The sequence below is a fragment of the Sparus aurata genome, chromosome 15 (genome assembly GCF_900880675.1).
Source record: "Sparus aurata chromosome 15, fSpaAur1.1, whole genome shotgun sequence".
In the NCBI taxonomy this organism is placed as follows: domain Eukaryota; kingdom Metazoa; phylum Chordata; class Actinopteri; order Spariformes; family Sparidae; genus Sparus; species Sparus aurata.
Genome location: NC_044201.1, coordinates 20,767,811 through 20,790,065, shown reverse-complemented (window position 1 = coordinate 20,790,065; position 22,255 = coordinate 20,767,811). Strand labels below are relative to the sequence as shown.

Genomic DNA, 22,255 nt, shown 5'->3' with positions numbered 1-22,255 from the left:
ATGGTGCTCCATATTGCAATCTAACCTACAGGAGGAACTTTCTGTGCTGGCATGAAGTTTATTGAATGCCTAAGAAACGATCGCATACATTATTGATGGTTTACTTTAAGTGTTCTGAACTATTTTTAAAAACACAGGCAGACGCATAGGCGCCAACATGACGACAATACGCTCAGCATACTATATACAATTGAGGAACGTTAAAATTAGTTGTTTTTACTTGAAAATGCATGTGAAATGTACCTCTATGTAAAATCAAAACAAAGTTATTCCACCGCAACAGACCATAAAGGTATGACATATCTTCTCAGCCTCAATAACTCCGCTGACTGTAAGACAGAGATGTTATGTTCCACTGCAGTCAGTATAACTTTGTTTGATACTGCAATAAATATCAATTGAATTATTTAGGTAGGTTAAAGCAATAGACATACTTTGGTTGCTGGCAGAAAGCAGATGATGGTTGGCATCTGTTTGCTCTGAAGGTAAGTGAAAGGTTTATGCCCCAAAGAACACCTAATAGAGTGAAATTGATTTCTTTTACACCATCATGGTAGCCAGTCCATACTACTATTTTCTATTCAACATCATTTATAAAGATAATATTGGCTGATCGGGAGCGGATCAACTCAAGCTTCTGATAAGTTTGCTTAAAGAGCATATGGACCCACCACTTGTAACTTGTGGTGTTACTATGCTAATATCACAATGGTCCCAAATATATTGTTAATGTCACCTTACAAACAGGACAGCAAGGAGACTACATTGTTTTCAGGCACTCAAATGAGATTAGATATCATCTGAGCAGGGAATAGATCTTGTGATTGAGGTGGATTCCTTGCAAGATGCTGTTTTATATCCAATCATATTCTCACAAATGTCCAGTCCATCCTCAGGAGAGGGAAATTGATTTGAACATGCATAAATAATGTAGATAATAATGTAGATAATAATAATAATAATAATAATAATAATAATAATAATAATAATAATAATAATAATGTAGAAATGTAGAAATGTCATTTTCTGTGATATCCAACTTTGGGTCATGGTGGCAGCAGGCTAAGCAATGTACCCCTTCAAGCAGCCATGACTTTTCAGGTTCTTTGGACAGATGTGATGTGAAATAGTGCAATCCCTCAGTGTCTTCTGGCCTACTCCAGGTCTCCTCCCATCTTGACACGTCACTAATGATGATATCTCAGTGTCAAAAATATACACTGTTCCAAAAAATTAAGGGAACCCTTCAATCACACATCAGATCTTAATAAACAAATCATTTACGTTGAAAATCTTTATTGTTGTACATTGTAAACATACATTGTTGATCATAAATCATCAGCCGACTGACGGCTGGATTCAAAAATCACACTAAAAATCTAGAGATGAATCAGGGGAACGAGAGGGCCAGTCAGTGGCATCAATGCCTTTGTCATCCAGGAACTGCACACACTCTGGCTACATGAGGTTGGACATTGTCCTGCACCTGCACCTGGTACCTAACAGCAGTCATGGTACCGCTGGCTATTAAATGGAGGTCTATGCAACCCTCCAAGGATATCCTCAGACCATCACTGACCCACCGCCAAACCGGTCATGCTGGATGATGTTACAGTCAGCATAACATTCATCACGGCCTCTCCAGACTCTTTCACGCCTGTCACATGTGCTCAGTGTGAACCTGCTCTCATCTGTGAAGAGAATGGGCTGCAAACGCAGACCTGCCAATTCTGGTGTTCTCTCCTGAATGCCAATGGAGCTGCGCGGTTAGCACAGATCCCACTAGAGGACATTTTGGTCAGAAACATGCACACCAGCAGCCTGCTGGAGGTCATTTTGTAGGGCTCTGGCAGTGCTCCTCCTGTTCTTCCTTGCAGAAAGGAGCAGATACCAGTCCTGCGACTGGGTTGATGCTCCTCTACGGCCCTGTCCAGCTCGGCCAGTCCCTTAGCATCTCCTCCATGCTCTTGAGACTGTACTGGGAGACGCAGCAAACCTTCTTGCGGCCGCACGTATGGCTGTGGCATCCTGGTGGGGCTGGACTACCTGTGCAACCTTGGGGTGCAGGTACCACCTCATGGTACCAATAGTGACAAGGAGGCTAGCAGAACACTACACTAGAGAGTAATCAGTCAGGAAAGATTATGAGATAGTAACTTGTCTATGGCCACCACATGCAAAACCATTCCCTTTTGGGGGGATGTCTTGCTTTTGCCTTTCCATTGCATCTGTTGTCACATTCATTTGCACCAAAGCAGGTGAAATTGATTCACAATCACTTGTGCCTCCTAAATGGCCGGATTGATATCCCTGACTAACTTTTTGTGTTATACTATGATGATCAATTTTTTGGAGCAGTGTATATAGATTGCAGCCAGTTTCATGAATAAAGACATGAACAAGCTTATTCATTTACCCTAACTTGTGTTTTGGCTTTCAAACAAAACCTGTCTGTCACTGTGTGTGTATACAAACAATCTGTCTCCCTCAGACACAGGCACGGACACAGACACAAGCAGGAGAGCAATCAAACAACTTGATTTTGACTGTTTACAGTATGTCAGAGGAAAGGTCTGACTGACTCATCCTTTGACCAATCACATCTCAGCCTGAAACCACCGTCTGACCAATCACAGAAGAGAACGCGAGGATTGCCTCTCCCGCAAACGGCATGTTGAAAAAGAACGTCATCTGCCTCATACATTTAGCATTAGCCGAAATTAGCTGGTTGTTCACATCACAGATACATCTTACCGAACCGAGTCCTTTTCTTTTCAACCGACAACCTGCGTAGGGGTTATTTATCTAGTGCTCCCTGGGTTAACAGTGCCAAACATGTATTTAAAAGCCTTATTCCGATGCAGAGACATGCTGAAAGGAGAACTGGTCGTGTGAAATGCTGGCTAGCCTAATCAAAGCTAGCTGACGAGCAGGGGCCGAGGAACGAAAGTGGCTAACATTAACGCGAGATAAGCCCATCACAACAAGCCCGGGTACCTTAACATACCTGCCACTGAAGCCACAAGAAGAAGGACTGGTAGAGATAATTTTCTTCCTACAAAGTAAGTAACGTCTGGTGCTTGAAATAAGCAACATTGCCTCATACTAATATCGGCTAACGGGTAGACAACACTTTGACAACTGTGAACTTCGCTAGCTGGTTAGCTAGCGACATAAGTGGCCTGATTTTCACTTAGGGACAGCTAACGTTATTATTTATGGATGAGGACGAATCAATGGAGCTGTATGTTTCGTGTTTGTTATGATGATTTTTATGATGATATTATGGGTCCTGTTGCGCCAGCTATTAACATGTCGGGGTTTTGTTAAGTGATTTATGTTAGCTGGCTGTTTTACCATGAATGTTGTTGGATAATTTTCAAATGTATCATTAGCATCAGTCTGCTAGTTTATATAGAGATGAATTAGATAACAGCTTCTGTTAATGCGACGCGTATTAATGAATGTAAGCCTATTCTTGTTATGATAAAGTATTTTCACCCCTCCCATTGCAACTGATTACGACCTTGTTTTCATTTTATGATGGTCTGGAGGTAAATGACTTTTACTGATAATAACGATGTGTGTCAAGTTCTGGTAGCTGGTCAGAAAACAGTTTCGCCTGAAAGAACCAAGAGAACAACGTTGTTTTTCGTGTTCTGTTGTTTACTGTCAGTGCACATAGTAGAGCCTAATGTTATTATAAACTGCACCTTCATGTTTTGTATTCCCATGTTGTACCCATAAAATGTCAGTACAGGAAATAACTTGTTTTATTGCCTTGTTGTGGGTAGTTTTATTAGGTTGTTGGTGTGTGTGTTACTGTGTGGTTGGCAGTGTTTGTGTGACAGTGTGTTCCAGAAATGGCAGCATCATCAGTGGCATGTTTGTGTTGGCACCTTGATGTGAAATCCTGCACTAGCCATGCTGTTTTAGCCCGTGACTGTTGGCCTGTCCAAAGGGGTATATCTGTACACTTTTTGGTCGTGTCTGTTGATTAAGGCACTTCAAAAGCCGATGAACGATTGGATACAGTGTAAGCAAGCCCGGAATAACTTGCACATAAATTTGGCAAGTGCACAGAAGGAGAGATAAACAATGCGTAATGTGTCTGCAGATAACTTTCCTGATAAGACTGTTTTCTATTTTAGAATTACACGACATAAATACTCCATGTTCAAGCTGACATTGGTGAGCTTGACATTTGGAATATGCATAATTATCTGTGGTAATGAGACGTGTCACCAACAGTCTATGTAATTCACTTCTACTTTTGTAGTCGTCATCACTTGTCGGTTGTCGTATTCAGATTTTGCTTACCAAAGCGGTTATTCACTTACTTTAGTACATTTGCGATTAAGAGAAAGCACAGCTTGACTGTGACTTTGAAGTGATTTTAGCTAGATATTTAGATTTTGGACTTCTTACACCTGTAAAGCATAGTGCTTGTGTTCAGGACTGAACCATCTGGGTGCATTTTACTGTCTGTGGTAATGTGCAAACACACTGCATATCCTAGTGCAGTATGTCCTTCAGGAATTGAGAAACAAATTAGTACGTGGCAAACGTCCTGATTGGTTGCAATAACATTTCATTCATCCTTCTGCCTCTCACTGTTTCACAACGTTTGAGACCTGGGAGTCAGATCAAAGGCAGGCCAGATTTCTGGATAGAGAGAGCAGGTACAAATGCTCTTCTTGTTGCCGAGAACCCCTCTCTCAATCTAGTATAACCTGACACATTTACTTTCCTCCTCTTTGGCCATGGTCTGTGAGACTCCAGTCCATTCTGGTCCAATAACGGCCCAGCTTCCCTGACGCCAATGTACTGAAGATGACTGAAGCTGTCTGTTCCAAGAGCACTTGTTCTGGGAAATTGACTGCTTCTGATGCGACTTCAGTGATGAGTCATCAAAGAGGGGGATCTGCGATATCCCTGCCTGTTTGTTCCACCTCTGCAATTGTAAAAAGACAGCCCTCATTGAGGGGTAATACTGAATTTGTTTTAGATAAAACATTTTTATCACAACTGAGAAGAGCGTATTACACCAACTATTCCAGATACCTGAAGTTTTTTACTCTTTCAGTGCGGATGTGACAAATGGATCATTCATCATAGGTGGTGCCATGGATTATCTTTACTGTTCATCACACTTGGCATTTTTTTGCATAAAACATAGTTGCATAGGAACCAATGTTTGGGATAACATTGTTACCTAGAACGATCCTGGAATTTCTAATTGATACAATACATTGGAAAATATTGGAGTTTGAGACCATGGGAAAAAATTGGAACAATGAGAGCTTAACATTTTCCTTTTCTGTTAAAAGAGAAGTATATCAAAGCTTGTTCACTGTGTGTTAAGAACATCACTATCTAAGTCAATTTACTTCTGGAGGAGGTGGGGCTATGTGGGCACTGCAGCAGTTAGCGGGTTTGCTGTTAGAGAGGAGAGTAAAAAAATGCAGGTTGTACTGGTTTAACAATACTGGAAAATCATTTTAAATCTAAATCTTTTCAAATATTCAGAATCAATATATCAGTATTTTTAAGAACAGTAGTTAACATGACTGATTATAAAAGACAAACACTATGAAGTGACACTAAACCTCTGGATCTCCACTTGCCCTAGATCAGCTCTTTGCTTAATCAGCGGTAAGATGATCCCCTGCCTAAATAGCATTATAAGCACATTAGCAGATACTGATCATTTTTACATTTACCCTGTGCTCCCAGTATTGGCTGTTTTCAGCTGAGTCGAATCATGGACTTGAAATATAATTTGTTCAGTGCAGCTATTTAATGTAGTTTATAAACCATAGGTGCATTGATTTCTTTGTTTTTAGCACCGATTAATGTTCTGATTAAGCTTCATGAAGCCCTCCTCATTGTCAACCACTACTGAGTAGTAGTCCCAAACATCTCTGTTCTCAGATGTTTTTCATATTAAAAGAACAATATTTAGCCTCAGTAATTTGGGATGAATGTGTATTTTATCATTAACAGGGACACCGTAGAAAGTAACTTCACCACAATCTAGTCTGAATACTTCTAGCTTGACAGGAACTGCTTTTCCTTCCACCTGCCATAGTCATGAATGAAGTACAGCACCATAAATGAATACGGTGTCTCTGACAGAGAGTGAACATTGATAATGGCAAACTGCAGACGTTGTCATGTGTGGAGTTTTTTCTGTTATGTCGCCACCAGATTAAGGAAGGAAGCCATTGACCAAAAAGGCCTTTACCTGGGCTTTGTCCAACATCATTCACTTATTCAGTATATAACGTTATTATTTTGGAAGGGTGATATAGTGTGAAAACTATATTTAAGTAATTCATTTTCATCTGGCAGTGAATGATGGAAAGTTGCTATTGAATGGTAAGACTTTTCCCACAATTCAATGTAATAAGTAGTGGAAAAATCCATGGATAGACATTCAGGCTACAGTAGACAGACACATTACAGGGTGGATGATAGTAGACACAGCGCTTGTCCCCATAAAGGGCACACATTACATCTAAAGCCATATCAGCCTTATCTGCAGCTGAACCCCAAAATAAAATTGAGCCAGCCAGTTTGCCACCTGTACCAGCTATAATTTCAGGATGAAGCAGAAGGGCCTTTATCTGGCACTGATATCATCTTAGTATTTTTCTTTTGGTAACCATACGCAAATCATTCATGTGTTGATTATTGGGCATTTCCCTCAACTGTTCCTCTATCATTAGTTCTCCAGCTCTTGGCTTCTACTACACCACCATGCTATATTTTCCATCAGCTTGTTCACAATGCATCATGTTGACCGGTAGTATTTTGATCATATTGGGCTAATTTATTGCTAATTTGGTACATGACCACAACCCAGTCCATTGTTCCTTTCTGCCACCTGTCGACTTCCCATAAAATACAGTACAATATGACTGTTCATGGATGCTGTCGACTGAAGTTTAGATGTAAGCGATTACATTACATTATGTAAACAGGAAGAGAGTGGTATTATATTAGTGGTAGCTCACTGCTGTGTGCAGTGTGTGGTCTGTGCTAGACAGGCTAATCCGGCCCTGTGCAGATCCCATCAGCAGCTGACTGCTAAATTGAGTTAGCTTGTTAAAGCTACCCTGCTTCTTTGAAGTCTGAGATCTGTGGGCCAGCTTTCAACTCCTAACTCTCACTGACCGTTCATTTCTTCTTTCCATGTGAGACATTAGAGAAGTGTTTGAGTAAATTAGAGATGTCCGTCGTGCAAACTTTGTTGAGACACATTACCCAACAGCTGCGTGAACGTATGCAAAACATGCGCTGTAGGGACCTCTTGTATGCAACAACCAACACCTCCTGCTTCTGTTGCTATAGCAGCCACTCAGCTGCCACTCCAAGCTTTGTAACCATGGAGACGTCAGACCTGGTGACATCAATCGCCAGAGTTCTCAGTGCCTATAAGTTATGTACGAGGAAACTATAAACTAAGCAGTGGTCATTAATGTGGTGCTTGGTGCCAGATCTTGGCAGTGCTATTGAAGCCTATGGGAAATGCATGGTGAATCAAACTACAACCTACAGCAAGATATCAGTGCTGTATGACCTTTGAAGATGAAATGCCTCCTCCAAATGAAAGGATGCATTTTGGAGGATACAGATTTTTCTAAATGTGCACATTTTATTTCTTTGCTGTTAGTCTCCAAACAGTCTCAAACGATGATTATAGGCCCCCATGGTGAGTCAAATTAAAGTGCTCCCAAAGTGAAAATGAAAATATTGAGGTAAGGATAAAAAATATTGTTAACAAAACATGCGTTCTTCTTTCCTTCTGTCTGGAGGCTGATTTCTGATGACCAGCACCGCTGATAATAGCTATTGTTATGGGAATATCAGTTATTCAAATTAAATGTTCACAAACCTCTCATTATTAATTACAATATGCTACAATAAATAATAAAGTCATACATTTGATGGCTATCATAAAACCTTTTAGAAAATGCAAAAACAGACATGATCTTTATAAAATAAGGCATCGTAGATATGAATGAAGCGACCTCTGCTCCAAGTTGTTTTAAGTCAAACGAAGATAAGAAATGAAATAAAATGTCCCTTGAAAACACATGAAACGTTGGCATAATAAGAACACACCAAAACACTGGTGCCTCTATCTCCAATATAGACAACATGTGAAACAGAGACGAGAGCTGGAGTGGTCTGCCCATTCACCACTATGCTAATAGAGCACAGAGCTTTCAAGTGTGGCACCGATGTGTATTTGCATGCTAGTCAGTGACATAATGACCCTTCCTTATTTTTTAGTATCCTTGGTTATGTATGCTGGTATTTGTTGTCTTATCTAGGACCAACAGGGTATGGCCCATCTTGTAGCTGTGTTTTGAGAAGTTATAATGAGTCTTGAAATCAAAGGGTCCTTGTCTCAGTACAGTGTGTGTGAGGTTTATGCACAGGTGAAAGAGCAAATGATTTGGTTTGGTGATTGTGCACATGGCTTTGATATCTGCTCAGTAACAAGGGCGTGTGAATGCATTTGTTGTCAAGGTAATAATTCAAGTGGTTTGGAATATATCTGTTTGATATGTGATCAGAGGCCAATTGTGTGTGCGTGTGTTGTCTGCTAATATGCAAAACAAAGCACACCTGTCTTACCTCACTTTCCCTTGTTTATGTTTTTGGATATATATGACTTATGCTGTGTCTTTTGTAACCAGTCTGCATTCTTAAATGCTTGATTTGTGTGCATCACTCACTAATGTGTCAACTACAAACATTTCTGGAGGTAAACCTTTTTGTTTTGCAAATGTAACATTGAGAGCTGGATTAATATGAATACTTCATAGGAAAGTCTAAAAAAGCCTTTTCAGGTCAGCTTTTCTCAAACTTAAGTTACACCCTAATTAATTTAAAAACATTCATAAGCGTCATAAATCATACATATGTGTCCTCAGAAGACATTCCAGGTCACAGTTACACACATGAAATGTGGTATTGACAGTGGTAGTAGTTATCTAGTTAAGATTTATCTGTTCTATGTGAAACATATGACCACACTTGTTTAATTTTGGTTGATAAAATGTAAACAATGCATTAACCTTTGACCTTTATGGTTAACAGAAATATGAGCTGGTGGGGAAACTGCAGTTCTTACGCTTTCAAAAATCTAATCTTAAGCTTTAACCATGTTTACCTTAAAAGACTGGAACACTGAGAATGCCAACAACTAATTTGTAAGTAGCATTTATTGATATTCTGAAGAATTAAGAGCGCAATTTCCGGGGCTAAGAGGCCATTAAGTAGTGTGACAATCAATAATTATGTTCTCACATTACTCAACCAATTATCTTTGGCTGGATACATAATTCTTCCATCAAGCAGCCTGATGCTGTTGTTCATTCCGCTAATGCAGGTGCAGTTGGACAGATAACACATCCTCTCCAGTTTTTAAATCCTCTCAGTAGCCACTTCTTGCTAGCCAGAGAAGCTTTTAAACTTGCTTCTCAGTCTGTTTAAGCATAAACCAAAGTGGCTGTGCTATTTCTGGATATGATGAGCAATGATCACTGTTTGGTTGAATTGTTCCTCCAGGCCTATTAAGTAAACAGTAAAAGAAACTCACACGCTGAAAAGCTCCAGAAGTCCAAATCTTCTACAGTCTTCTTAAAAATCTGTGGAGCTATTGTAGGGTTTGCATGTTCAGGCTCTCAGGGTCAGTTGAAATCTGTAATCTAAGAATTCAACAACTTGAAAGTGAAACCTGGGCAGACAACCACATGAGAGGGCAGAGGATTCAAACAACAGCATTTTTGTGATGTGAATGCAATGGAAGGGGGAGATGGATGCCACATTTAATGTTATCAATAACACCTTTTAATTTAAGATTCTGCATCTGCATTTTTTTTTTTAACCTCTCCCACAGGTAGCGGTGGGTTTCTCTAGGCAGAGCCATGGGTGCGTTCCTGGACAAGCCCAAGACAGAGAAGCACAACTCACGTGGTGAGGGCAACAACCTGCGTTATGGACTGAGCTCCATGCAGGGCTGGCGGGTGGAGATGGAGGATGCTCACACAGCTGTGTTGGGACTTCCTACTCCTGGTATGACTGACTGGTCCTTTTTTGCTGTATACGATGGTCACGCTGGTTCAAGAGTTGCCAACTACTGCTCTAAACACCTTCTGGAACATATAATCAGCGCTAGCTTTGGGGCCGGAGGGACACAAGGCTCCCAGGCTGGTTTGGACAGCTCCACCACTGATCCTCCAGCAGCAGTTCCTCCTACAGTGGAGGCTGTGAAATCCGGGATCCGGACAGGCTTCCTGAGGATTGATGAGCACATGCGCAGCTTCTCTGACCTCCGAAATGGCATGGACCGTAGTGGCTCCACAGCAGTGGGAATCCTTCTTTCACCTGATCACTTCTTCTTCTTTAACTGTGGTGATTCACGAGCTGTTCTGTACCGCAATTCACAAGTGTGCTTCTCCACACTTGACCACAAGCCTTGCAACCCACGCGAGAGAGAGCGCATCCAGAATGCTGGCGGTTCAGTGATGATTCAGAGGGTTAATGGGTCACTGGCTGTATCAAGGGCCTTGGGGGACTACGATTACAAGTGCGTTGATGGGAAGGGCCCCACAGAGCAGCTGGTCAGCCCCGAACCATCAGTCTTTGAGATGGTTCGGGCCCCTGAACAGGATCAATTTGTGGTCCTGGCGTGTGATGGCATCTGGGATGTCATGTCCAACGAGGAGCTGTGCGAGTTTGTGAAATCTAGGCTTGAAGTGTCTGATGACCTGGAGAGAGTCTGCAATGAAGTGGTGGACACCTGCCTGCACAAGGTGTGTACAGATTTGTTTTGGAGCATGACTTCTGTGAGTTTTATAACATAACTAAATGGTCTCTCAAATAAGAAGGAAGAGAAAGTGAATTGGGTTGGGCAGTTCAGATCGTAACTATTTCTTCCAACACTACACAATAACTGCTTCTCTTACTTGCTTTTCTTTGTTCCTCTCTACTCCTGTTCTTCATAGGGGAGTCGGGATAACATGAGCATTGTGTTAGTGTGTTTGCCCAGCGCTCCTAAAGTATCCGAGGAAGCTGTGAGGAAAGACGCAGAGCTCAACAAGTATCTGGAGTCCCGAGTGGAAGGTGAGACTGGATGGATGGAGAAAAACATTATGTCTGTATGTGCAAACATTATAGGAATGTTAGATATTCAGCTCTGGAGTATTCAAATATTTTGTGTGGGTCTTATTCATTATCAATATCCCCCATTAATACTGTTGTTTAAAAAGGCGTAGCTGGGAAAAACATGTAATTCTTTCTCCAACTGAAAGTGTGTATCATATCTGTATGAATGTTTTTGCCACTGACTGACCCAGCTGCTCTCTATTGTCTAACCTCCAGCCAAGTTAGCTCCGGCTCACAGCAGAGGAATGACACTATCATGACCTCCTTTTCCATTTCAGCAAGCATCCCCCCTCTTTATTCCCTGTTTGCTCCTCTCCTCTCTTTCCCTCCCTGAACGCATCTTTTTCTACCCTCCTTGTCTCAAACATTCCCTGGCTTGTTTGGATGAATTCCCTGCTCCCCTCCCGTCTTTCTTCCTGTCCTTTTCTTTTTCTCATTTCATCCCATTATTTAGCCTCAGGATGCGTGAGGCCCTCTGATGAACACTGTGTTGTTTTTCTAGTATTTGTTGGTTATGGAAGCTGTCTTTCCTGGCTACTGTTGGATTGTGTAAACCAGGGCTGGATTCAGAGCCTGACCAAACATGAAATAAAGCCTTAAAAAATTAGACTAGTTAGATCTATCTTAACATGTCCACAGACTCAAAACAGTTGAATATAATATTTGGTAAATAGGTTGTAATATCGTATATATTATCTTATTATATCTTGAAACATAACTGTGTTTAAGTTATGTTTGCTGACTGGTTTGATAGGCACTCCATAGTGGGTTAAAATAATTTCGCATACAGTGCAATTATTAAGGATTTGGTTCGGGTGAAGCAGTGTAGATATTTGGCTTCAGGTACTGTCTAATACTGGAAGATAGAAAGAAATAAAGGGAAAAGAAAGAGGGAGAGGAATGCTCTGGCTGAACATTGACCTGGCCTCATGCCACTCTCATCTCAGTTGCAAGTCTCTCTCTCTCTCTCTCTCACTCTCTCTCTCTCTCTCTCTCTCTCTCTCTCTCTCTCTCTCTCTCTCTCTCTCTCTTCTCTTTCTCTTCTCTCTGGTATGATTTCCATCTTCACTCCCTTTCTCTTCTTTTGTCACATTTTTGTTCTCGCTCCTCTTTTCTCCTCTCCTTCTCTTATCTCTCCCCAGCTGGCTATCACCAGCTCTGTTAATAGTGACTTGTGTAACAATAATGTCTGGTCTTTGTTTTAGAGATGCTGTCCAGGCCAGAGGAGGTGGGGTTTCCAGACCTGGTAACAGTGATGAGGAACCTGTCCACCGACGGAGGCATGCCCACTTTACCACCAGGGGGAGGCCTTGCCAGCAAGTAAGGACCTCCGCCCATCTCGGGGTCATTTTAACACAGGAGACGTACATTATTCCACATCAGTAATGGTGTTGTACCTTACTGTACCTTGTCTTTTCGCATGGTGAATAGTTTGAATTGAACATCTCAGGAGACCTAATTTTTGTATCTGTGTTCTCCCTGCAGACGCAATGTGATTGAAGCAGTATACAACCGTCTGAACCCATACAAGGAGGAAGATGGGGTGAGTACATCTGATTTACACTCACACAAATCTTTTGCTTAAGTCCTGAGCCTGCGCAACGCATCAGCTGCCTTATTTGTCAAGTTTATCCTTTCACGTAAGAGTTTTTGTGGTCCTGAAATCCTCTTACTCCTGTGTGGATTCATCCCGCCTGGTGGACCAGGCTGGTGCTTTTGTGTTTACTGTCGCACTCAAAACCAAAGCAGATGAAATATTGCAGTTGACTGAAGAGATGGCTTCAAGCCCATCAAACCCATCATGATAAACATCTGTTCTTTTCTGTGCATGGTGCATGATGCACACCTTCCTGTCAGCTCTTATAGTGGGTGATGCATGCATGACAACACAGCTTTTTCAAAAGTCTTTCTAGTGGAACTGAGAACTTTTGCTCTTTCATCAAATCCAGTGACTGCAGGTGAAAGCGTTCTATCTTCATTTGCTAAAACATCTCTTAATAAGGGAGACTCCCTATTCCCCACTCTACATTTTCTCTCTCCTAACACAAAGCTACCCCAAGGGACACCTTCTGAATCAGTCTGTATTTATTACCAAAATAATATACAGTGCAATTCCAAAACAAGTATATTTTTGAGGATGATGTTGCGGTCCAACAATTGTAGGCTAACTTGTTGTGCTGGAAGTCTGCATCCCTCAGCTTTGTACTGTGTTTATGTATTATTAGAACTAGGGCTGCACAAAAAATCGTTAAAAAATCGCGATCTCGATTCACACATACACGTGATCTCATATCTACACACAGCGATTCTGAAGCATTTTATATCTCGAGCTGAATCACAAACAAATGCTCCTATTTTCCTCCCGGATTTTTTGAAGCGCCCCCAAACACAGCACTGCCGCTGCCTCCTCCCTCAACCTGTGGTAAAGCATCTTTACAACCTGTGATTCAGTGGCGGAAGCCCGCCTGCAGTTAATTGTATGGAAGGAGTGTGTGAGAAGCCGTTTTTAGACGGGGCAGCAAGCCGCCAATCTGCCCGTCCTTTTGGCGGCTAGGTCCGCGGTTTAGGCAGAGGGCGGCGAATTGGGGGTCTGTTTTGGTCCGCCGATTTCCCGCCTCGGAGGGTACACTTATTTCCGCCTCTCCTGCTAGATGAGCAACTGGACAGCCGCTGAGATCAGGAGATGCTAGCGTCTCCTGGATCTCTAGCTGCATGGTTGTGTTAGCTTGTTGTTGTAGCCACAATCTAGGAACGGTCGCTACTTTCAAATTAAAAGCCCCCCGCTAAGAACCCAGCTCTAAACTCCAATGGGGTGTAATGTAAAGCTCTTATTTTGAAGACAAATTCGTTGTCAACTGCTCACAGCCCAACGTCGGGCTTCACGTCACGTCACATGTTTACCTCTACCTCTGAGGCGGCTTTTGGAAAAGGAAGAAAATTATGCCTCCGTTTTAGAAAGCCGATCACAGCAGCTATCACATATCACCTAGCTTAAGATACGGCCCCAATAAACACTGTACAACATGAGGTATAAAAGGATGCCCTCTCATCTTGGGAGACTTTTTTATTTTTATTTTTATTTGTGTAAAAATAATTTCTCATCCAATGATAGAACTTGAAATTAACAAAAAAACATTGCTTTGGCAGAGGCATAGTAGTATCTGCCATACTATCATGTTTTTTTTTTTGTTTTGTTCAAGTTCATCAGTGTAATAAACATTTTGTGAAAAAAATCGTGCCAGAGAATCGTGATCTCAATTCTAAGCAAAAAAATCGTGATTCACATTTTTTCCAGAATCGTGCAGCCCTAATTAGAACTATTAGAAGTACAAGTTGCAGATAAATACACACACCCAACTTATCTTTTAGCCAAATGCAAAATGTACCTGCATTTAGCACTTGGTGGGTACTATTTCTGAACCCTGTGTAAGAATGTAGTCTTGCACACAGGTGTGGAAATACACTCAAAGGCTCTGCAGAGATCTCTACCTGCCAGCCGGTTTGTGTGGACCTGTTACTTTCTGTTGCAGTGGATGGTGGAAACGTGAGTGTGTGTATATGTGTTTTTAAATGATGGATTAGATGTGTCCGTGAGAATATGGCCGAAACATTAGAATTGCAGTGTCATTAGAAGCTCTGTCCGCTTGTTTATTAGCTGTCATGTCAAGTGTATGTTCTTGTATGTCTGTGTTCGTGTGTGTGTTTGTGTGTGTGTGTGTGTGCGCGCGTGTTGGCTTTTGATGGACATGTCAAAAGTCCTGATGTGGAGCCTAGAAGGGTGTTTGGTAGCTCCTGAGATGAGGTGGTATTCACCTGGCAGTGTTGTCTTGGTCTTTCTGTAAGGACTTGGAGTTATTGTTAGTGACTGCACACATGTACACCACACACATTCACAGACAAGGATATCATATACTCTGCCTCAAGCCACTATGTGTGAAATTGTTATTTGATTATAACATCTTTCAAATTATTACAATGCCCCTTTTCCATTTGTAGAAAAATGTGACAGAAGGGGGGCACAGTATTAGTGAACTAATGAAAAATACGGGCTTTGCTTATGTGTGACAAACAGCAAGAGAATGAAAATGGCCGCTCCTGAAGAGGTTAGTCAGTTATATCGGAACAGGAGAGTATTTTTCATTGAAGAAGAACAAAGAATAGGATACACTGATTAAATTACATGCCCATAGCACCAATCATAGTTTTCCTTTTTTTTAAAGAACGATAGCACATTGCATTCCCTATGACCAGCTACTTCAAAATAAGAGTCAACTCATATTTGAAAGTTAACTGCTCTTAATGTGAAACTGCAGCAGTAGGAAAATTAAAGTATCAAAATTAGTGATGAAAAGTAGTGAACATCTCAAAAGCCTGGTGTGCCGGGTAACACTGGTGTTTCGCAAGCTAATTAGTAAGTTGGAAAATTGCGTCGAGCTGGCAACCCCGCTCTCGACTGACTTTGGACTAGTTGACTGACTGGCAATGATGGTTCGTCCAATCACTGGTCAAATATTTTTTTTATGAAAGTGCCTGCTGCACTTATCAGGACAGAGTTCACCTTTAACTTAAAAAAAAACTCAGAGCTTTGCCTTTCCAGTGTTTCCCCTAGGTTTTTTGGTTGGCGAGGTGGTATCCGGGGAGGGTCTGGCTGAAAATGTTTTACATTGAAAATTTACATTCAGCGACTCCTCAATTCTCGAGGTAATGAATAGAACAATTTAATTTAATTAACACACAACACAGAACAACATTAACAAAACAGACACTCAAACACTTCATTGAAGGGCTGGGCTGTGTGGGGCTGAGCAGGACAGGACAGGTTAGGTAGGGGCTGGGATTTTTTGTGAGTCCGGCAGATCCTACAGAATATTCCTGAATTAAAAAGATTAAAAAAAAGAAATAAAAATATTAAAAAAAAAAAAAAAAAAAAAAAAAAATATATATATATATATATTTTTTTTTATTTTTATTTTTTTTTTAATTCAGGAATATTCTGTAGGATCTGTAGGATAATCTATTTAAAAATTAGCCATCAATACAAGGCCAGCTGACATGCTATCTTGCAAGGATCATACAAGCTGGCTTACATAACATAATAATAACAGCTGTTTAAAGTTTTGTTCCGATTAATTTGGCGCTACCCAAGCCAGCCGTAGTAAGTAACACACTTCTGGTCATTTTCACAAAAATAAAACACCCGTTGTCCTTTAATTATAAAGAAAACCATAAGGATAGAATTTGCGCTTTTATTTTATAAACAGGAAGCGAACCTCCCCTCGCTATGGCTAACTTGAAACCGCCGTAACTCTGTTTTAAATTCCGCTATAGCGCCGGTAACATCAGGTTTTAAAGCTTTTTCTTGTGAGAAAGTAGCTGTTTAGTTCCCCGTTGTGCCGCCAGTTTATCCAAATAACGCTTGTTTGCACATTTGCTCCGACATGGTGGGAGAAGTCCAGACCAGCTGCACCTGTATCGGAGCAGCCCAGCCCGGGTCTGCTGAGGTGATCTGCAGTCAAAACTTCACCGTCATACCGGTAGAAGAACACGAGCCGATTAATTTACCTGCAGCTTTTTGGATATTAAACATGGGCTGGATAGCTTCATTTCGGAAGATAAATGTAGGTCTCATAGATGAAAATAAACATCTGTGGCAGCTACGTTAGCTTATTTGAATGAAAAGTGTAAAATGTAAATAGCATCCGACAGTGTGCAGAGAAACAGACAACAAGCGCAGGTTGGCGCCTAGATTTTCACATTTTTCAAGGGGGGCGGGGGCCCGACTTGGCGGGGCGGGCCGCCCCTCCAACAGAATGGTAGGGGAAACACTGCTTTCTTTAAGAAAATGAGCTTAGGGTTGGAAAAAAATCTAATCAAATCAAAAACACACAAAAACACACACAGACACACACACAGATAAGGAATGTATCGATTTGTCTAACTGTATGTTCACCTCTGATTAACGCAGCCCTCCTGTTTCATTTGGTAAGTGATCACATATATAAATGTTACACCCCTCCCTTTCTTCCAACCTGTCATCTATACACACACAAACACACACAAGACACACACATTCTTACAGGCATGTAAGTGGAGACCCGCTACGCATATTTCCCCTGTCACTCCTTCATCAGTCTCTACTCCCTGTTCTGATCTACTCTCTAGCATGTGGAGCTCCATTTAGAGTTTAAGGCGTGTGTGCGTCTGTGTTCAGACATGACTGTCCAGGGTGGATGAGGATGAGTGGTCGTTGTTTCTGGTCCCGTCTGTCCCCTCTCAACGTCACACGCACACAAACACGCATGCACTGGCCCTACACGCATGCATCGCTGTCTCACTCAGTCTTTCCACAACTGCACGCAAATACCAGTCTCTGTTTCTGTGTCCCTCTTGCAATAAGAGGAAGGAGTTGTTGTGTTGGCGCATTGTTGCAGAAAGAACCTACACACTGAAGTGAAAGTGTGCCCTGGCTTACACTGCTATTGAAACTGCTTCTAAACTATATTTTGTTATTTTATGTTGTGTTGACCAGTGGAAAACCTGGCCTTGAAGTCCAGGTTGGGGGACAAAATCAATGTCACTGTAGAGATTGTGTTTCTACATTTGATAACAGTGTGCTCTTTCTTTTTGTCTTCTCTCTTTCATCCCTCATTTTCTTGTTTTCCTTTTCCCCATCTCTCTTTGTCCTGCCATATTCTTCTTTCCTCCTCCCCCTCCTCTCGTTGGCTTTCTTCTTGCAGAATGGAGCTGAGTTGGAGTCCCACTGGTAGCTGTCCAGCACAACTGCCTGATCCTACACACAAAAAAAACAGGACCACTTTCCCACGCAAGATCACAACCATAGTCACCTTCTCATTTACTCTGGGATTTTTTTAATTTTTCAGTTTTTTTTCCCCCCACAATGAGAGATCAATTGAAGCAGAAATCACATTTTTTTTAAAAACAAACAACAGATCAAGTTTGGAGGACTGCAAAATAGATTTTTTTGGTTGTTTTTGTAGAACAAGAACAGGGCAAATAAGGAATAACTGCATTCACACAGTATCTACATCAGAGGAGAAGCAAACAAGCACAGTTTCACTTGCCCGTCGTTTTCTTGCTTTCTTTGTGGTGTTTTTTTCTGTTGTCGATTGACGGAGACACGGGGCAGCTCTGCTCTGCTCTGCGGTGCCTTCCTCAGAACTGAGAGAGAAGTGAGGACCAGCCAGCCAGTCTTTACCACACCAGCCACTCACGGATAAGATACTGAAAAGACAAAAGTGGCTTGTTGGCTGCATTTTTTTTTTGGCATTATTTGTTTTGAAGTGTGAACTTTACTTTTACCTGACTGGCAGCCAATCGACCACACAAGCTACACTGTCCAGTTGAGGCGAGCTTGACGAGTTCTGGGCATGACTGATGTTCAAAAGGGTCCCAACACTTCCTCTGCCCATGCGTCCAGCACCCTGAAGTCGTCGCTGTCCAAAGACCTGGTTAAAGCCTCAAATTAAGGGCCTTAGAGCCCAACACGTGGGGCTGCACACCTGAACACGAGGGGAGTTTATCCGGCAACAAATTGAAGTCTGGCTTCTCCGCATCGTGTCCAAACCAAAAGTGTGATGACTCTTCTTGCACGCCCCTGCTCACTTTCCCTCCTCCTGTCTCTTCAAGGACACTATAAACCAGTTGATTTCTCACTCTTCCTCTCTGTCTGTCTCTCTTCTCGCTTCTGTCTGTCTCTTCATAGGACAGAAGAGACTCATTTGCATCGGCAGACGTGTCCAGAATCATAAGCTTTTGAGCCTGCTGTCGTTTCAGAGATAGAAAGATAGGAATTATATATAAAATTCATATATATAGATATATATTTTGATTTGTTTGCTTCATCTTAATTCCCTGCCTTGGTATTCGTTGTGTGTGTGTGTGTGGTCTCTGTAAACAAATGTAAACACACACAAAAAAAAGTTGCACAGTGTTTTACCACACTGCAGCTTTCCAAAGACAGGGTTTGAGGTGAAAGAATTCCTGCCTCACCATCTTCTTCTTCCCTTTGTCTTCTCAACACACACACACACACACGCACGCACGCACGCACGCACACACACTCACACACAAAAAAACCTGCTTCTGCTACAACTTGCCTCGTCTATCTCAAATATCCTGTGTAAGAAAAAATGCCTTTTGTTTTGATTGAAAAAATTCCGTCATTTACCTTTTTTTTTTTTTTTTTTCAATGTCTTTTTATGTTTTCTATGGCTTTTCACAGTACTGTGGCGGTGGTCCAGATTACAGATGGATAACAAAACGACAAGGGGAGCATGAACTATACCTTGTACAGCAGATTGGGAGAGAGAAGTAGGGTTTTGGTGTTTCACTGTATGAAGTAAAGGAGGGACACTGTAGGACAGTAGAGAATAAGCCCTACACCTAGAGCTGTTTTCACTCTGTCACTGAAATTTCCACAACTACCTTCATAGACTTTGCCTCAAAGGCACAGGATGGTTGCTGGGAAAGCCCTTGTTTGACTCTCTGGACTGAACAGGAGTCCCATTTCATTTCTGTCAACCCGAGCACTAAGAAGTGAAGCTTCAGACACAAATATTTGTCAGAGAAAAAAAACTCTTTGAAACACACACTCATAGACAAAAGTGGATACACATACTTTACTTGTGTATTCTTTACTGTAGATACGTTTAAAATAGTCTCTAAGTATATACAAACCTGTAATATACACCTTTTTTTTCAGTCGTTTAATGGCAGATTCATCATAATTTCTGAAGTGGCAGTATTGAAAGAGAATAGGCCTAACAGAGTTTGCTGGCTGATTAATGTTCTTGTGGTACACTTGCTCTTGGTGCCATATGACAAATAGGTACTTGAATGTGTAGTTCTTTTGCAGTTGTTTTTTGATGGGATGATTGATTTTCCTTTGTTTTGTGGTGGAGGTAGTGGGAGGGCTGGGGATCTCTAATAGTTGTGCATGTTTTGTGATTGAGGGAGGAGTGTATTTTGTGTGTGAGTGGGAGGTGTACTGGGTCGACGGGGACAACGCGGGCTAGTTCAGTGTGGCGGAACGCAGTGTTAAAGAAGAAAGGTGTGAAAGCTGGCAACAAAAAGACAGCACAGTGAAAAGAAGAACGCGCAGCAGGATATTTATAAATTTTGATCTTTTCCATGACTGATTAACAAGCTGTTCTTTAGAGGAAAATAAGGTCCCAGAACACTGTTTGAAGCTAGAAAGGTGGCAGGGTCCGCCAAATATAAACAAAGTAAAATGGTATGAAATTGTTTATTCAATCATGAAAACAAAGAGTTGAGTTTGTTTTGGCATAAGAAAAAAATCAGTCAATTAATTAAAAACGTCTCCAAAACTACATAATGCACCTTTTAAAAATTGGAGTTAATAAGCTTCTTGAGACTTGCATTATGCTGGACGAGCAATATGGAGCCATTTTTTGTTTGTTTTTGGTTCAGTTCAATTCACTTGTTTATGAGAACGATTTGCATTCTACAAACCGACAACCAACACTCCAGAAATGTTTTGTGTACTACAAAACTCAACTTTCCGTCAGCATGGGGACGCGAAGATAACGACTGATTTTTCATTTTTGGGTGAACGTATCCTTTAAGACTGAAACTAATGATTGCACTGCATCTGTGTTGATATTGTTGCCACATGCGGACCGACCTTGCACTCCGTTTCGCCACACTGAACACAGTCCTCAGTTTGGGTTTATGTTTAAGCTATATCAGACACTGGGCTAGGAGAGGAAATTAAGGGAGGGAAGGAGGGAGAAACATTTATTTTTCTGAATGTAATTTTGATTATTCACACTGATTCCACTGCATGGACTGAACACAAGCAGCACTGCAGCATCACATTCTCTCCTCATCAGTCATTTAATGACAAGACAAGCGCTCTCTCTGGCTCTCTTTTTGTTTGGAAAAAAAAAAAAAAAAAGTACTTGATCATTGTTCTTGTTGTGGAATCTAATCCGATGACGCAAGTGGGAAAGATGTCTAACTTTTCGAAGGGGACTTTGAAAGTGTTGTGATGCCGGAATGATTTGACCCTGACATTTGCTTTGATATAAGGATATGTTAGGAAAGATCCTTTTACAAAGCATAGTGTCCCGAAACCTGTAAAGTTATTCTAGGCTAGGTTGAGGCGATGTGACTGCGAGGACGCCAGAAGGAAGGCGTGGAGTTGTACACCATGAAAAAAACAAACAACAAAAAAAAAAAAACAGCAAAATGACATTCCTCCTTTGGGTTTGTAAGAACACAGATGAACCCTCGTACTCTTTGTCTCCTTCTGTCTCCCCTGGTCACTCTTTATACTACTAGAATTGACAGATGTATGATGGCAAGGATTAATTCCGAACTTGTTTTTATTTATTCCTGTGCTTTGTAGCTCATCTAAAAAAAAAAAAAAGAAAAGAAAATGCTGTATTTTGAAGACAGACTGAGGTAACGATAAACCGGTGTGCATTTTGACAGTAACGTTTGGCCCACGCGACGTCACCTTTTGAAGAAGAAGAGAGGCGAGGTTTATGAACCACCCAGGGTATTCACCATTCCTTCTTCCTGTACTAATTTCCCAGTATGCTATTGTGATGTTACAGACCATACAGTGAACATAAACATCAATTAAAGATGGATTTAAGTTTAAACACTTCAAACTGCCCCGCTCCATTCTTTCAGTGCCAACTTGAAATGTCATGCTTGTGTGTTTTTGAAAGCATTCACTAGAACGGAGAGTTTGTGCATTTTGGTGGTGTGATCCAAGGACAGTTCGTAGCCTCTGTGGTGCACAATGTTCTGGGCCAGCTTGTACAGAAAAGGTCACAACATAGCTCTGGAAAGAAAGCACAAGGCTGCCTATAAGTGATTGAACTTGGCTAACGATTTATAGTAAGCTACTTGAAATAAGTGTGATAATAATGGGTAATAAAACCCTTAAGTGCTTATATGATGCTTATTAACATTATTAAACACATTTATTGTTAAGAATTTATTGAGTAGCTAACCTCAGACAGGCCTTTTAAACAAGTAAATGTATCTAGGTTAAAGTATGTATTGATCTTAATAAAGC

At 41.3% G+C, this 22,255-nt stretch overlaps 1 protein-coding gene across 2 annotated transcripts; it reads left to right on the top strand.

Annotated features, from left to right (window-relative positions):
- The first annotated feature begins 2,654 nt into the window (after positions 1 to 2,654).
- Positions 2,655 to 21,838, top strand: ppm1ba (protein phosphatase, Mg2+/Mn2+ dependent, 1Ba). Of its 2 annotated transcripts, XM_030442641.1 has the most exons (7): positions 2,655 to 3,062; positions 9,917 to 10,832; positions 11,025 to 11,142; positions 12,390 to 12,504; positions 12,670 to 12,727; positions 17,150 to 17,166; positions 17,922 to 21,838. In XM_030442641.1, coding segments are annotated over exons 2-7 (1,197 nt in total). In that variant the 5' UTR covers positions 2,655 to 3,062; positions 9,917 to 9,944; the 3' UTR covers positions 17,923 to 21,838. The 2 variants fall into 2 exon arrangements, with proteins under 2 accessions (XP_030298501.1, XP_030298500.1); XM_030442640.1 differs by lacking the exon at positions 17,150 to 17,166.
- Positions 21,839 to 22,255: the final 417 nt, after the last annotated feature.